Genomic DNA, 18,161 nt, shown 5'->3' on the forward strand with positions numbered 1-18,161 from the left:
CTCCTCCATCTCCTCTAGTCTCTCCTCCAGTCTCTCCTCCTCCATCTCCTCCAGTCTCTCCTCCTCCATCTCCTCCAGTCTCTCCTCCTCTACCTCCTCCAGTCTCTCCTCCTCCATCTCCTCCAGTCTCTCCTCCTCTACCTCCTCCAGTCTCTCCTCCTCCATCTCCTCCAGTCTCTCCTCCTCCATCTCCTCCAGTCTCTCCTCCTCCATCTCCTCCAGTCTCTCCTCCTCTACCTCCTCCAGTCTCTCCTCCTCCATCTCCTCCAGTCTCTCCTCCTCTACCTCCTCCAGTCTCTCCTCCTCTACCTCCTCCAGCCTCTCCTCCTCCATCTCCTCCAGTCTCTCCTCCTCTACCTCCTCCAGTCTCTCCTCCTCCATCTCCTCCAGTCTCTCCTCCTCTACCTCCTCCTGTATCTTCTTCTGCATTTCTATTATCTGTCACCTGTCAAAAATATATTGATGGATGACATATGAACAGTGGGACAATTTGGGATGCAACAATCATTTATTTTGATGGTATGGTCTGAAGAAAAAACTCAGTTTCTCAATTATTATGTCTAATTTATTCACAAACAATATGGATGTATAAAATCACATTTGTAATCCAAGGTTTTATTTTATTTTTCCCACAAACTTTCATTGTTAGTGTTTTTAAACAGTTTCTGCCTTTCAAAACACAAATAATACATGAAAAAAAAAATTAAAAAGTGTATCTCTTTGGCTTTAAATATACGCTTTTTTAAAATCTCTGTGTTGTTGAGGCTCTACAGTAATAATAATAATAATAATAATAATATTTTATTTGTCAGCTCTTTCAATAAAACTCAAAGACACTTTACAAGAATAAAAATATTGCATAATATGAACATATAAATTGCAATACATAAGTTTATCATAAAGTTAAATAATAGAATTTTTAAAAATATATAAGTAATACTATTACTACTACTACTACTAACAATAATAATAATAACAACAACAATAATAATAATAATAATAATAATAATAATAATAATAATAATAATAATAATAGGAGGGGAGAGAGTCTGAGTTTCTGATGATGAGGGGAAGGAGTTTGTGGTGTAATGTGTTCCTCTGAGTAACTTACACTTTGACTTCTAAAGAAGTCTCTTATATCCAGTTTTCTTTTTTTCGACATCTTGCCACCTGGCTGCGCCTAATTACCAAACACACACACACACACACGCACACACACAGACACACGTTCAATGTTAATGTAAACGAAACCTCTGATATCAAAATCCGTCTAGCTGACGTGACCCAGGCAGAACAAATGCCCAACATGTTAACAACTTACAGCAGCAGATGAACGTGGACTCATGGACAACTAGCTAAACACCGCTGTGCTCATGTGCTATAGTCCAGGCGCTGTTTACAACCAGATGGAGTGACAGCGGGGACGGCCAATCACACGTTAGCAAGAAACGGCAGAGCCAATCGATGAGCTTGTGGGCGGTCTAAAGGGAAACAGGCTTCAGCTTGAGCAGCCATTTTCCGCTTGGTCCTAGTGCTCAACCCGTCTCCATTTAATATAGCGTAACATTGTTTTTGGATGGTAAAAACTGCAGGGGACCAAAAGTGCCTTTTTAAAAAGTGCAGGGGACATGTCCCCCCTGCCCCCCGCCCCAAATTACGTCCCTGGTGCTCAGGCATCTGTCTGATCTGAATACAAATGTTCTGACATGCGCCGTATCGTCCCACCGGTTAAATCTACCGACAATTTGCCGTAGAGAAAGAAATTCTTCTTCTGCACCTGTAAACAAACCGCAACATGCCTGACTTAGACTAGCCATCCCCAAATGACGGCCAGCGGGCCAGATCCGGTGCCAGCAGGGGTCACCTGGCTCGAGAGACGTTTGGGGGAAAAGATGGATATTTTCAGGGCCCGAGCACTGAGGGTGCGAGGACCTAATTGTTTTTGCTGTAAACCGAGAGTTTGCATGGACTTTGGAGGCCCTTAACGTATTCAAAAAGTTGTGAAACTTTGCAGGTGCATCCAGTCTTGTGAAAAATTGGATATTTTCCTGGTTTGCAACATGCCTATTCAGAATCGCCTCAACAGCGGTCAGGGTACAGCTTCTGCTTTCCCGCCTGGCATGATTGGATAAAAGGTCCTCCTGAAGTTGTCTAAACTTCAGTGAAACTTTACAGCAGCAGCAGAGATAAATAATGGAGGAGAAACGGAGTTTATAACAGACGATAAACGGACTCAACAGACTCTAAACAGAATATAAACATCAGCGGTTTAAAAGGCTCAATAACTGATGGGCTGGGGTTTAAAATAAGTGTTTGAAATAAGAATTTACAGTGAAATATTGAGAATAAACAAATCAATAATAAAGAGTGAATCAGTGGAGTTTAATATTTGATTAGTTTTCTGATTCACCTTCAAACATAAAACATGTTAAAAGCTCATAAAATCTAAAGATTCAGATATAAATCTTCTTTTCCCACCAAACACCGACAACATTTAGAGGATTTTTTTCTACATTCAGTCATCACAGCTTTAATTTAGACAAAAGATAGTCGGAGGAAGGTGAGCCATGTTTTGTCCGTCTAATTTAGTCCAAATTTAGCCCAATAATAGTCGTTAAAAAAAGACAATATTACAGCAATGTCTTTATAGAGACATATTTTCAACGACCTGAAATTTACTGCATTTCACCTTTAACTTTTCTATTAAATCCAGACGTTGTTTAGACAGAGCGGAGACGTTTTTTCAACGTCTTTACCAATATTTTTGCTGAGTGTTATAGTCTATTTAGTCATTTCTGTTTATAAGATTATGAAGAGAATTAAAATCAGACAGCAGCAGTCTGTCTGATTTTAAAGAAGAAACACGTTTAAATCATAGCGGTATTAATAAAGTTTCTATCAGTCTGACAGCGTCAGGTTTGATCAGCCTTCACACTGAATAATTATGATAATTAATAATTTGGTAATATAGATTTGCAGGTAGAAAGAGCCCGCATGTTTTTGATATAAAAAATAGTAGCAATGACATTAAAAACGTCTCCACTCTGTCTAAACAACATCTAGATTTAATAGAAAGGTGAAAAGTTGTCATTTTCATGTACTTGTAAAGACTTTTAACAAGTATTATTGGGCTAAAATTGGTCTAAATCAGGTGGAAAGAATAATTTAATCTTTTTCTACGACTATCTTTTGTCTAAATTCAAGGTTATGACAGACGAATGTAGAAAAAATCCTCTAAATGATGAAGGTTTTTTGGGGGGGAAAGGGAAGATTTATATCTGACTCTGTTGATTTTATGAGCTTTTAACAAGTTTGAAGGTGAATCAGAAAACAAATCAGATATAAATTCTATACTGGTTCACTCTTTATTATTGATTTTGAGTTCATGAGCCTTTAAAACTTCTGATGTTTACTGCAGGTTTCTCTTCATGCAGGGGTTTTTCTGATCCCTGTAAATGCAAACATCTGTTAATTTAGGGAGACACAATCAGCTGTTTCTGCCTCCTGACAGCTGATTGATGATCAGCTGATTGATGATCAGCTGATTGATGATCAGGGCACCGTCATCATAAACTGACGTCGCTTCAAGTGACGCTGCAGATGTAAGGACGTCCCATGAACCATTAATCGTGGGTCTTATGGCTTCAGTCTTCCTCGGTCTCTCCATGAGTCTTTGGTGGGCCGGACTAAGACTCAAGGAAAAGACTCAAGCCTTATAATGAGAGAAGTGAGGAGCACCCCATGACTGCGCCCCTGAAGGGATTACCACTAACCACTCCCCAGATGCCACCAGGTGGCAGCAGAGAGAAACGCTTCGTAATTTGAGACTCACAGAGGAAGTCAAGCGCCATGGTGGTACATCTCTGGCCTCCTGTCAGAAACTGCGCCTGTGCTCGTTGATTATCCTATCAAGAGACGCTAGGAAGACAGTTAGCAAAATGCAATAAGAAAACTCAGTGGAGTGTTCAAGAATCAGGCGTTTAGAGAGGAGGACACTGGAGGAGACACTTAGAATTAAAGACCTGACAGACCAGATACCAGGATGAAGCAACAAAGCTGTGAGTAATATTAAGAAGTAAGTAAATCAATCAATAAATAATAGTTCTGTTGGTTTAAGCATTTTTGCTGCATTCAGGTCTGGTATACAGTCCTTAACAAATGTATTAGACCACCCTAACCCTAACCAAAGTCAGGTTTATCCCACAGCTGCCCTAAATTAACAGCATTGGTAACTACTAAAATCATTTTTGATGTTTCTGCAATGGTTAATACACCAATATGTAGAAGCTCTTTAACCCAAAGGATATTTTTAATGCTAAAATATAATTATTATTGTTATCCATGAATTTTCAAATTACTGATTTACAAAAAAACTGGAAAAACAGTAGAGCACATTAATATTTCTTGATTAATATGTCAAATTATAGTTATTTACTGTAATTCCTGAACAGAAAAATGAGTTTTAGTGTTTGAATGTTATGCTTGATTCATTTCTGACTTCTCAGAGAAGCCCAGTGAGCCGGCTCAAATTTGGGTGAGTTCAGTTTGAAATTCCTCATTCCTGTTTAAAATGGTAAAACGTGGAGAGCTCAGTGAAAATGAAGAGTCTGCATTAAAGCACTTCATGATGCTGGATGGTCTCTGAGACAAATATGACAGGTGGTCTAATACATTTGTTAAAGCACTGTACATACTTTTAACTCAACCAGTCACTAGTGAATCAGTGACTACTGTCACCTTATGCCTTTTGTAAATCTTTCTATTTAAAATAAACATTCAGTCAGCTCTTTAACATAATTTTGTCATGTAATGAGTTGATAATGTGTAATAAGTTAAAAAATTTAAGTTGACTGTGATAAGAGTTGCTCCTTGTGGCTGCTGCTGATCCTTATTAAAGCCATCTTATTTTAATATTTGTTCACCGGCCAAACAAATGCAGATGTAAAAAAGGCATACTAATGTAACTTAACTCTCAGTGTAGTGACATCTTCTGATGAACCTTACATACATATCAAATTGGGATTTTGTTGTAGCCCCTCCCCGAAGAAAAATGCTCCACCCGTCACTGCTTTTCAAAGATTAAAACAGGTGTGTGGCTGTTTTATTCTGATTAGAGATCTGACCTAAAATCCCGCTGAATGATAAACCAGGAAAACTTTCACTGAGACAAGAAGACCAGAAAGAGTCTGAAAATGTGTCTGAGGATGAACCAGATGAATTCAGGGGGATAAAAAGGGACAGTTCAACTAAAGAGGACTGACTTTAGTCAAGATACCAGGACCCATTTCTCAGCCAAAAACCTAAGACTAGATCACCGATAGGCTCTGGATCCCCGCTCACGTCCGCTACAGTCATCATTCAGTCTGTCTGGAGCTCCTCCTGATTTTAAAATATGAATGTTTTTTACACTCAGTGGTCTATATTCATGTATGTAGTAATAATGGCATTCACTGGGACCAAACAATGAACGAGGTCTGTAAAATAAAATCATTTCAACTGACATAAAGCAGTGAATATAAAAAATTATGTTGAAAGATAGGTGCAAAATGTATGCTTTTATCATGTTCTTCTTAGTGTCAAGTTAATGTGTTCAATTGAGTCACTTTAGTTGGTCAGGCTAATGCTACAGCAGTATAATAAACTGCATGTCTGTTAAAGCAGAATAAAGGTGAAAAACATCTTTTAAACAAATCTCTATCAATGAGCCAGTGCAGCTCACAATATAGCTATAATTTTAAACCAAAGAGAATAACTCTAATTTTATCACTAAAATAACAGAAAGTAGATTCTGCTTCTGTGTTTTACTCATAAAATCTGGTTCATTTGTTGTCTAAGTGGTTTTTATTATCTGGACTTACATGAATATAGATCACTGAGTATAAAAATATTCATTAAATCAGTTTAATGTGATCGTTTGTGCTTTTTACCACTCACATCCTCCTCGTCTAGTTGTATTGCCCTACATAGAGAACTTGCCTCTCACAATATGGCGGTGACGTACAGCCAGCCAGTCAAAGAGGCGTCTACATATGTTATGTCTATGCATCACTACGGCACTACTTCCTGATCTCACAAACTACGGGGTGGGTCGAGGGTCATACAGAATGTGCACCTGTTAATTTTGAGATAAAAAATGAATGTTATTGTAATTTTTATTCTCTGATATCAGCATCGGTCAGTCAAAGTTGTAAATGTCCTGTTTTATCTGGCTGTTATAAATCAGAGATCTGCTTTTATTACTGTTAAAGATGAACCAATGTAGAGGAGAAGTTGTACTGAAACCAGTTTCTCTTATTGTTGAACAGAGTCAGGACGCCCAGACAGCGTGGGAGAGCTTTCTGTGAACACGTTCAGAGGACTTTTAAAGGGATTTGGAGAGTTTTTCTATAAAATGTCTCACAGAGAGAAGTCATGACTGACAAATCTGCTGTTTTTGAAAAGTACCTGAGTTGCCACCTGTTTTTATATGTATTTATGTTGTCACTCTGTTAAGTTACTGTTAAAGTTCAAATCTATAAATACTCAGGAATAAAACATCAGTGGATATGTAGGTGTTAGGTGTTTATTTAGACATAATAGTTAGACATATATGACCCCAGTTAGGCCGTCCCAGTCTAACAGTCTGGCTCCGCCCCTCTTCTGGAGGACTGTAACTGCAGGTTGCAGTGGATATGTAGGTGTTGAAAGGGTATATGACCCCAGTTAGGCCGTCCCAGTCTAACAGTCTGGCTCCGCCCCTCTTCTGGAGGACTGTAACTGCAGGTTGAGTCATGAGAACAGATTATTTTACCAGCTCACATAAACCAGTAAAACCTCTGAAATCCTACTGAAGCAGGAGTATCATTAGACGTTAGGGTCAAAGGTCGGGTATTAAAGTCCACAGACAGGGTGAGTTATTATCAGCCGTACAAAGGAACAATGATTATAAATTACTGGTTCAAAAACAGCCGGAGACCAGATCCACTGCAGCCTGTCCAGACCCTCCTCCATCTAAGACCCTGCAACCCCTAATACGGGACGAGCTGTAGACAAATACCAGACCCTCCTCCATCAATGCACCAGACCCTCCTCCATCTAATACAGGCCCTCCTCTAATCCAATGACCAGACCTCCTCCATCTCATACCAGACCCTCCTCCATCCAATACCAGACCCTCCTCCATCCAATACCAGACCCTCCTCCATCTAATACCAGACCCTCCTCAATCCAATACCAGACCCTCCTCCATCCAATACCAGACCCTCCTCCATCTAATACCAGGCCCTCCTCAATCCAATACCAGACCCTCCTCCATCTCATACCAGACCCTCCTCCATCCAATACCAGACCCTCCTCCATCTAATACCAGACCCTCCTCAATCCAATACCAGACCCTCCTCCATCTCATACCAGACCCTCCTCCATCCAATACCAGACCCTCCTCCATCCAATACCAGACCCTCCTCCATCTAATACCAGACCCTCCTCCATCCAATACCAGACCCTCCTCCATCTAATACCAGACCCTCCTCAATCCAATACCAGACCCTCCTCCATCTCATACCAGACCCTCCTCCATCTAATACCAGACCCTCCTCCATCCAATACCAGGCCCTCCTCAATCCAATACCAGACCCTCCTCCATCTCATACCAGACCCTCCTCCATCTAATACCAGACCCTCCTCCATCCAATACCAGACCCTCCTCCATCTAATACCAGACCCTCCTCAATCCAATACCAGACCCTCCTTCATCTAATACCAGACCCTCCTCCATCCAATACCAGACCCTCCTCCATCTAATACCAGACCCTCCTCCATCTCATACCAGACCCTCCTCCATCCAATACCAGACCCTCCTCCATCTAATACCAGACCCTCCTCCATCTCATACCAGACCCTCCTCCATCTAATACCAGACCCTCCTCCATCTAATACCAGACCCTCCTCCATCCAATACCAGACCCTCCTCCATCTAATACCAGACCCTCCTCCATCTAATACCAGACCCTCCTCCATCTAATACCAGACCCTCCTCCATCTAATACCAGACCCTCCTCCATCTAATACCAGACCCTCCTCAATCCAATACCAGACCCTCCTTCATCTAATACCAGACCCTCCTCCATCCAATACCAGACCCTCCTCCATCTAATACCAGACCCTCCTCCATCTAATACCAGACCCTCCTCCATCTCATACCAGACCCTCCTCCATCTAATACCAGACCCTCCTCCATCTAATACCAGACCCTCCTCCATGAATCTAAAATCAAATCTAGTGAACTAAATATTTAGGAGCATCTCTTCTGAGGTAACGAGGCCAGGGAACTACAGAGGTCCATTTCATAGAGCAGGTTTAGTTCAACATAAACTAAAACACATTTTCAGCTCAGTAGACCTACCATCCATGATCCTGTGTGATTAAAAGGCCTTTAATAATAAATCTATGTTCACTTTTATGTTTAAATTCAGCAGTAATTTTTAGACATGTTTAAGAGAAAATCAAAAACTTTGATCTCATCATTTGATGAGATTGAGGACATGAATGTATGAAATTTTAGAACTTGAATATTTTAACATTGATGACTTCAAACAATAAATATTTTTTTCTTTCTGTGGCTCTTAAACTTTTCTCAGGCTAATAAAAAAGTGAATACTTGATGTTTGTCTGCATGACAATGTCACAGTTTAGAGGATAAAGAACGTGGATCTGTTGTTGTCACCTGGTGAATCGGTCTATCTGGGCTCCATTAGTGATGCCTTAGTCAGCTGACCTCTACAGCTGACTAGTCCTCTTCTTCCTCTGTGTCTGTTCTGCTTCATCTTCATGTCTAACGCCTGCATCAGCCACTTTAGGCCTCTCCTACACTCTCAGATGGCTGATGTGTTTCTCACATTGACTTTGACCTGCAGGAGGATGAGTGAGACTAACTGGTAGCCAGGGTGTTGAACTTTCAAGGCCAGTGTTTCTGTGAACCAAGTGTGCTGAATAATGACGTTTCAGTTTAGTGAGAGCAGAGTTGTACTTGGAGTTAGCTTCAAATTCTCACGCCTGTGTCCACAGCTCTGTGTTTGAGTGTTTACTGTTGAGATGATCTGGAAGAAGAGGTTTGAACATTTTCTTGTTTGGTTCTTACAGAATTCAAAGGTCATCAAATGTCCTGTTTTATCTGCCTGTTATAAAATAATCTGCTTTTATTACAGTTAAAACTTAACAGATGTAGAGGAGAAGCTGCAGTGAAAATCAGTTGGTGATTTTGTTTAGCAGAACCACGTCAGCCAGACAACGTGGGAGAGCTTTCTGTGAACACGTTCAGAGGACTTTTAAAGGGATTTGGAGAGTTTTTTTTTATAAAATGTCTCACAGAGAGAAGTCATGACTGACAAATCTGCTGTTTTAGAGAACTTCCTGAGCTGCCACGTGTGCTCGGAGACTTTCAAAGATCCCGTGTCTCTGAGCTGCAACCACAGCTTCTGTTCCAGCTGCCTGAAGGAATTCTGGGAAAAAGCTCAGAACAAAAACTGTCCCATTTGTAAAAGAAAATGCTCAAAGGATAACCTAATAGTGAACTTTGGTCTGAAGGAACTAGCCGACTCTTTTGCTGGCAGACAGAAAGATGGATCATCTGAGGCTGAAGGAGAGAAGAAGGTGGAGCTGGTGTGTCAGAAACATCCAGAAGAGCCCAGATTATTCTGTAAAGATGAGGACAGAGTCCTGTGTCCTGTCTGTGAGTCTTCTCTTCACCACAGTCATAAAGTGGTTCCTGTAGAAGAAGCCGTCAGTGAGGTGAAGGAGCAGCTGAAATCTGACTTAAAGTCTCTGCAGGACAAGAGAGACCAATACCAACAAACAGAGAAGACGTACCATGAAATGATCCAACACTCCAAGAAGCAGCTGGTGTGGACGGAGAGGAAGATCAGAGCAGAGTTCAAGAAGCTCCAGCAGCTCCTGAAAGAGGAAGAGGAGTCCAGGCTGGCGGCTGTGAGGGAGGAAGAGGAGACGAAGATGAAGACGGTGAGCAGAGAGATGAAGAAGATTCAGGAGCAGATCTCCTCTCTGTCTCAGAGTATCGGTGCTGTTGAAGAAGAGCTGCAGAAACACAGCGTGTCCTTCCTCAGCAGTTATAAAGACACTCAGAGCAGAGCCAGAGCCCGCTGCTCCGTGTCCCATCCACAGCTGGTCTCCGGAGCGCTGATCCATGTCAGCAAACACGTTGGCAACCTGTCTGTCCAAGTGTGGGAGAAGATGAAGGACAGGCTCAGCTTCAGTCCAGTCATTCTGGACCCAAACACTGCAAACAGCAGTCTCTATCTGTCTGATGATCTGACCTCTGTGAGAAAAGGAGACACAAAGCAGCAGCTTCCTGATAATCCAAAGAGAAACACTTATTATCCTACTGTTCTGGGCTCTGAGGGCTTCAGCTCAGGGAAACACAGCTGGGATGTGGAGGTGGGAGACCATCCTCGCTGGAATTTGGGTTTGGCTAAAGAGTCAGTGGACAGGAAGGGAGAGAGATTTGCTACACCGGAATATGGAATCTGGTGTTTATTATACAGGGATGGAAAATACACAAATGGTCTTGGTCACACTGTCAGAGTGAAGAAGAGTCCTCAGAGGGTCCGAGTCCAGCTGGACTATGACATTGGGAAGGTTTCCTTCTATGACCCTGAAGACATGACTCTCATCTACACTCACAGAGACACTTTCACTGAGAAACTCTTCCCTTGCTTCTATGTTGGAGAGTCTGGTGATGCTAAAACATCAGAAATCCAAATCTGTCCCCGTCAGATGTCTGTGATGTTCATGGAGGGCGCCAAGGTCTGAGTGATGGAGCAGCAGATCAGTTCAGCTGTGAGATGATGCTTTTTCCAACGCCGGCTGTTCTCTAAAGTTAAGTCCTTTTTCTCTCTCAGGGATTTCCAGAAGGTTCTTCATCAGTTTGGTTTGATTTCTGAAGATCTGAATGAAGGAGGCGGTTCTTGTTCAGCATAAATGTTGTCATTATTATTGTGTGAATCAGGTTGAACTAAATGTTGTTTTGTGCTGTAAACCTGCTGATAGGACTGGGACCATTTAGATTCCCTAGAATAACGCCTGATTCACAAATGTTGTATTTTCTAAGGAGGAGCAGGTTTTATATTTGTGTCAGGGATGAACCATATTATCAGCATGATATTGATATCAGCAGATCTGAGAATATTTAACTGAAATATCAGGTTTAAATATCAGCGTATGAATGAGTGAGTCTGTAGTTTTATTCAGGACCAGCAGACCTGTGTCAGCTCTAGTCTTTTTCTTTGGTCATCCTTAAACTTTAAAGTGTTTTAAGGACTGAAGTTTTAAACATTTATAGATCAGTATCAGCTAAAATTAATCTGTAAATATCAGGTATCAGCAATGATCTAATCTGGTGTTGATCCAAAAATGCAAGTTCATTAAACTCTCTTGTCCATGCATTCTGTTATTTACATTTTTACACAGCGCTCCAACTTTTTTGAAACTTGGGTTATGATCAAAAATACCACTTTCTTTAAGCTTATGTGTGTCTGCTTTAGGCTTTTATCTAAAGGGCTTTGCTAAATTGGTGCTTCTTTAAATGTTTCTTTTTAAATGTTTTATGGAGGTTTTTCTTGTCTTTTATGTTTTATTCATCTGTTTATTTTCTCTTTAAGTCAGCAGCTGTTTAAGTTGTTCTCTTCTATTAGCCTATACATGTATCTTGGTTTAATCCTCTCTTTTGTGTAGGTCTTTTTTAGTTATTGGGATTTTTATGGCCTGTCTTGAAAGTACTAATAATAATATCTTGAATTTATATAGCGCCTTTCAAGAAACCCAAGGACACTTTACAGGAACACGTAGAAAAGCATTGTCAATGTTGGTTTTGTTCAGTGTTATGTAAATAAACTTTATTATATTTAATCTGCACAGACACCTTTCATGATGTCTTCCGTGTGTATTTAAATTCATTACTGGTGATTTCACTGTGATAAGAATCATTGTTAAGACAGAGCTTTTATTTTGAAATCTTAAATCTTTTTGGCGGGAACCACTCTGTCTAAATTGACGTTTTCATATGCGTCACTATGGTTACCAAGATCCAAATTCACCTGCCCCATTGTTTCAAACGGAGCATGTTCTTTAACCTAACTAAACCATCTTTAATAATCATGTTGGGGTTTAAAACTAGAGGATGGTCGACTATTTCAGAGAAAGATTCATTCAAACAACATCTAGCTCTTTTTTATTCCCCATTTAAGTCCTCTTGGCCTCAGAACTACCATTTTATCTTTTTATTTTATTTGTATGTCGTTATAACGAAAGAGAAATGTTTTTCAAACGTCATAACAACTAATTGTTGATAATGGCAGCAGTGATGTAAAGTGAGTTTTGACAATAATTTATCTTTCTCTTGTGAGGGATCCATAAAGTCAAACAAACAAGCAAATGAATAAATAAATAAATAAAAATCACTTTCTTGACATGCAGCTGCAAGCCTCCTCCGTGTAATGCAGTCATTTGGCGCCACCTGCTGGTTGATTAACTAATTACCTCAACAAGACGTCAAAGTCCAGTTGTTGTAAAAAAGATAGTAGAGTGGAGCATCTCTATTCCATTTTGTCTGTTATAAGATGATAAATAGGAGAGAATACAGGTAGACTGGGACAGTTTTTGCTGCAGGTCTGCTTTCCTAATGTGTGAAAATGAAATATGATATTTGGCTCAATGTTGACACAACTGACACAAAACTAATCTGGCATTTAGAATTCACTTTTATACCTTTGCTTTCATTACAAATTTCAAACAGATGAGTTAAAATGCTGCTCTCACTAAAATGAGTGTCAAAGGTGAGAGCTGTCGTGTTCATCTACTTCTAGAACCCTCACTCTGCCGGCCTGCTCTGTTTTAATGCAGTCATTTGGCGCCACCTGCTGGTTGATCAATGAATGTCCTCCAACAGAGTAGACACATGAATGGGGTAAAAGAAACAAAAGATCTGTGGTTTCCAGACTTTTCTGCCTCCCTTTGGCAGGTGAAAATAACTTCCAGCCCCCTCATCTGTCCCCATGCATAAATGTATGATGATATACTCAGAAGATCCTGTCTCAGAGGCAGAAGAGAGACATACGGCTCTCTCTAACTCACATTGTTGTACAGGTGAAATGAACCGTCATATTTTCTCATCTTCATTTACTCTGTGAGGACTTCTAGTTGAAATTCATCGTTAGCTGCTACTGTAGCACAGCACAGGCAGCAGCAGTAAGCATTGTTGAACAGGAGAATTGATCAGTTATGTAGCACTCCACCTCTTTATTTATCTCTAAGAAAGAAACCTTATAAAGCCAGTGGACTGTTCAGATTCCACGTCTGTCAGCAGAGGTTGAAAATATATGCAGTTACTTTGTTAGAATCTGTTTTCACTTCGACAATTAAGAGATTTAAATGTTAAAATAAAAATAACAACAATAATAGCAATAACATTAATAATAGTAATAATAATAATAATAATAATAATAATAATAATAATCTAACAATAATAATATTGTAATTATCATTATTAAAATGACAATTATAATAAGTAATAATAGATTTATAAAATCAATAAATGGTTCAAGCATCCAGGTGGTGAATAGTTTTTATATGTATTTATGTTGTCACTCTGTTAAGTTACTGTTAAAGTTCAAATCTATAAATACTCAGGAATAAAACATCAGTGGATATGTAGGTGTTAGGTGTTTATTTAGACATAATAAGTGAAATCAGAAAGGGTTAAAAATGCTCTTCATTCCTGTGTGTTTTCACACCAGGTTACCCTTATATGACCCCAGTTAGGCCGTCCCAGTCTAACAGTCTGGCTCCGCCCCTCTTCTGGAGGACTGTAACTGCAGGTTGAGTCATGAGAACAGATTATTTTACCAGCTCACATAAACCAGTAAAACCTCTGAAATCCTACTGAAGCAGGAGTATCATTAGACGTTAGGGTCAAAGGTCGGGTATTAAAGTCCACAGACAGGGTGAGTTATTATCAGCCGTACAAAGGAACAATGATTATAAATTACTGGTTCAAAAACAGCCGGAGACCAGATCCACTGCAGCCTGTCCAGGATGTCCTCAAGACCCCTGCAACCCCAAACGGGACGAGCTGTAGACAAAAATGTCTTTAATGCTCCGCGGCATTTCACAGGGCCGTCTCCTCTAATGTGACGGTCCAGGTCCAGAACCTCCTTCATCTAATACCAGACCCTCCTCCATCTAATACCAGACCCTCCTCCATCCAATACCAGACCCTCCTCCATCTCATACCAGACCCTCCTCCATCTAATACCAGACCCTCCTCCATCTAATACCAGACCCTCCTCCATCTAATACCAGACCCTCCTCCATCCAATACCAGACCCTCCTCCATCCAATACCAGACCCTCCTCCATCTAATACCAGACCCTCCTCAATCCAATACCAGACCCTCCTCCATCTAATACCAGACCCTCCTCCATCTAATACCAGACCCTCCTCCATCTAATACCAGACCCTCCTCCATCTAATACCAGACCCTCCTCCATCCAATACCAGACCCTCCTCCATCCAATACCAGACCCTCCTCCATCTAATACCAGACCCTCCTCAATCCAATACCAGACCCTCCTCCATCCAATACCAGACCCTCCTCCATCCAATACCAGACCCTCCTCCATCTAATACCAGACCCTCCTCAATCCAATACCAGACCCTCCTCCATCCAATACCAGACCCTCCTCCATCTAATACCAGGCCCTCCTCAATCCAATACCAGACCCTCCTCCATCTAATACCAGGCCCTCCTCAATCCAATACCAGACCCTCCTCCATCTCATACCAGACCCTCCTCCATCCAATACCAGACCCTCCTCCATCTAATACCAGACCCTCCTCAATCCAATACCAGACCCTCCTCCATCCAATACCAGACCCTCCTCCATCTAATACCAGGCCCTCCTCCATCCAATACCAGACCCTCCTCCATCTCATACCAGACCCTCCTCCATCCAATACCAGACCCTCCTCCATCTAATACCAGACCCTCCTCAATCCAATACCAGACCCTCCTCCATCTCATACCAGACCCTCCTCCATCCAATACCAGACCCTCCTCCATCCAATACCAGACCCTCCTCCATCTAATACCAGACCCTCCTCAATCCAATACCAGACCCTCCTCCATCTAATACCAGCCCCTCCTCCATCTAATACCAGACCCTCCTCCATCTAATACCAGACCCTCCTCCATCCAATACCAGACCCTCCTCCATCCAATACCAGACCCTCCTCCATCTAATACCAGACCCTCCTCCATCTAATACCAGACCCTCCTCCATCCAATACCAGACCCTCCTCCATCTAATACCAGACCCTCCTCAATCCAATACCAGACCCTCCTCCATCTCATACCAGACCCTCCTCCATCCAATACCAGACCCTCCTCCATCCAATACCAGACCCTCCTCCATCCAATACCAGACCCTCCTCCATCTCATACCAGACCCTCCTCAATCCAATACCAGACCCTCCTCCATCTAATACCAGCCCCTCCTCCATCTAATACCAGACCCTCCTCCATCTAATACCAGACCCTCCTCCATCTCATACCAGACCCTCCTCCATCCAATACCAGACCCTCCTCCATCCAATACCAGACCCTCCTCCATCTAATACCAGACCCTCCTCCATCCAATACCAGACCCTCCTCCATCCAATACCAGACCCTCCTCCATCTAATACCAGACCCTCCTCAATCCAATACCAGACCCTCCTCCATCTCATACCAGACCCTCCTCCATCCAATACCAGACCCTCCTCCATCTAATACCAGACCCTCCTCAATCCAATACCAGACCCTCCTCCATCCAATACCAGACCCTCCTCCATCTAATACCAGGCCCTCCTCAATCCAATACCAGACCCTCCTCCATCTCATACCAGACCCTCCTCCATCCAATACCAGACCCTCCTCCATCTAATACCAGACCCTCCTCCATCCAATACCAGACCCTCCTCCATCTCATACCAGACCCTCCTCCATCCAATACCAGACCCTCCTCCATCCAATACCAGACCCTCCTCCATCTAATACCAGACCCTCCTCAATCCAATACCAGACCCTCCTCCATCTAATACCAGCCCCTCCTCCATCTAATACCAGACCCTCCTCCATCTAATACCAGACCCTCCTCCATCTAATACCAGACCCTCCTCCATCCAATACCAGACCCTCCTCCATCCAATACCAGACCCTCCTCCATCTAATACCAGACCCTCCTCAATCCAATACCAGACCCTCCTCCATCTCATACCAGACCCTCCTCCATCCAATACCAGACCCTCCTCCATCCAATACCAGACCCTCCTCCATCCAATACCAGACCCTCCTCCATCTAATACCAGACCCTCCTCAATCCAATACCAGACCCTCCTCCATCTAATACCAGCCCCTCCTCCATCTAATACCAGACCCTCCTCCATCTAATACCAGACCCTCCTCCATCTCATACCAGACCCTCCTCCATCTAATACCAGACCCTCCTCCATCTCATACCAGACCCTCCTCCATCCAATACCAGACCCTCCTCCATCTAATACCAGGCCCTCCTCAATCCAATACCAGACCCTCCTCCATCTCATACCAGACCCTCCTCCATCCAATACCAGACCCTCCTCCATCTAATACCAGACCCTCCTCAATCCAATACCAGACCCTCCTCCATCCAATACCAGACCCTCCTCCATCCAATACCAGACCCTCCTCCATCCAATACCAGACCCTCCTCCATCTAATACCAGACCCTCCTCCATCCAATACCAGACCCTCCTCCATCTCATACCAGACCCTCCTCAATCCAATACCAGGCCCTCCTCAATCCAGTACCAGACCCTCCTCCATCTCATACCAGACCCTCCTCCATCCAATACCAGACCCTCCTCCATCTAATACCAGACCCTCCTCAATCCAATACCAGACCCTCCTCCATCTCATACCAGACCCTCCTCCATCCAATACCAGACCCTCCTCCATCCAATACCAGACCCTCCTCCATCTAATACCAGACCCTCCTCCATCTAATACCAGACCCTCCTCCATCCAATACCAGACCCTCCTCCATCCAATACCAGACCCTCCTCCATCTAATACCAGACCCTCCTCAATCCAATACCAGACCCTCCTCCATCTCATACCAGACCCTCCTCCATCCAATACCAGACCCTCCTCCATCCAATACCAGACCCTCCTCCATCCAATACCAGACCCTCCTCCATCTCATACCAGACCCTCCTCCATCCAATACCAGATCCTCCTCCATCTCATACCAGACCCTCCTCAATCCAATACCAGACCCTCCTCCATCTCATACCAGACCCTCCTCCATCCAATACCAGACCCTCCTCCATCCAATACCAGACCCTCCTCCATCTAATACCAGACCCTCCTCAATCCAATACCAGACCCTCCTCCATCTAATACCAGACCCTCCTCCATCTAATACCAGACCCTCCTCCATCTAATACCAGACCCTCCTCCATCTAATACCAGACCCTCCTCAATCCAATACCAGACCCTCCTCCATCTCATACCAGACCCTCCTCCATCCAATACCAGACCCTCCTCCATCCAATACCAGACCCTCCTCCATCTAATACCAGACCCTCCTCAATCCAATACCAGACCCTCCTCCATCTAATACCAGACCCTCCTCCATCTAATACCAGACCCTCCTCCATCCAATACCAGACCCTCCTCCATCTAATACCAGACCCTCCTCCATCTCATACCAGACCCTCCTCCATCTAATACCAGACCCTCCTCAATCCAATACCAGACCCTCCTCCATCTCATACCAGACCCTCCTCCATCTAATACCAGACCCTCCTCCATCTAATACCAGACCCTCCTCCATCTAATACCAGACCCTCCTCCATCCAATACCAGACCCTCCTCCATCCAATACCAGACCCTCCTCCATCTAATACCAGACCCTCCTCAATCCAATACCAGACCCTCCTCCATCCAATACCAGACCCTCCTCCATCTAATACCAGACCCTCCTCCATCCAATACCAGACCCTCCTCCATCTCATACCAGACCCTCCTCCATCCAATACCAGACCCTCCTCCATCTAATACCAGACCCTCCTCAATCCAATACCAGACC

General features: G+C 42.8%; 1 protein-coding gene and 1 long non-coding RNA gene across 3 annotated transcripts; both read left to right on the forward strand.

Moving 5' to 3' along the window:
• Positions 1–3,908: 3,908 nt before the first annotated feature.
• LOC121517880 lies at positions 3,909–14,324 on the forward strand. The gene is made up of 3 exons (XR_005992592.1): positions 3,909–4,075; positions 6,306–6,558; positions 13,713–14,324. It is a non-coding gene; the product is annotated as an uncharacterized LOC121517880 (long non-coding RNA).
• LOC121517879 (nuclear factor 7, brain-like) lies at positions 8,131–11,893 on the forward strand. Of its 2 annotated transcripts, XM_041799970.1 has the most exons (3): positions 8,131–9,089; positions 9,186–10,800; positions 10,896–11,893. In XM_041799970.1, the coding sequence occupies exons 2-3, from the start codon at positions 9,358–9,360 to the stop codon at positions 10,935–10,937; spliced, it is 1,485 nt and encodes a 494-aa protein (XP_041655904.1). In that variant the 5' UTR covers positions 8,131–9,089; positions 9,186–9,357; the 3' UTR covers positions 10,938–11,893. The 2 variants fall into 2 exon arrangements, with proteins under 2 accessions (XP_041655904.1, XP_041655903.1); XM_041799969.1 differs by having other exon boundaries at positions 8,131–10,800.
• Positions 14,325–18,161: the final 3,837 nt, after the last annotated feature.

Source organism: Cheilinus undulatus, linkage group 11 (assembly GCF_018320785.1).
Source record: "Cheilinus undulatus linkage group 11, ASM1832078v1, whole genome shotgun sequence".
Lineage (NCBI taxonomy): Eukaryota > Metazoa > Chordata > Actinopteri > Labriformes > Labridae > Cheilinus > Cheilinus undulatus.

Bases quoted from the DNA above. Each gene is read 5' to 3' on its own strand.
- LOC121517879 (XM_041799969.1), top strand. From the start codon at position 9,358: ATGACTGACAAATCTGCTGTTTTAGAGAACTTCCTGAGCTGCCACGTG. The intron at 10,801-10,895 runs GTCTGAGTGATG...TTTCTCTCTCAG, and splicing joins TGTTCATGGAGGGCGCCAAG to GGATTTCCAGAAGGTTCTTC.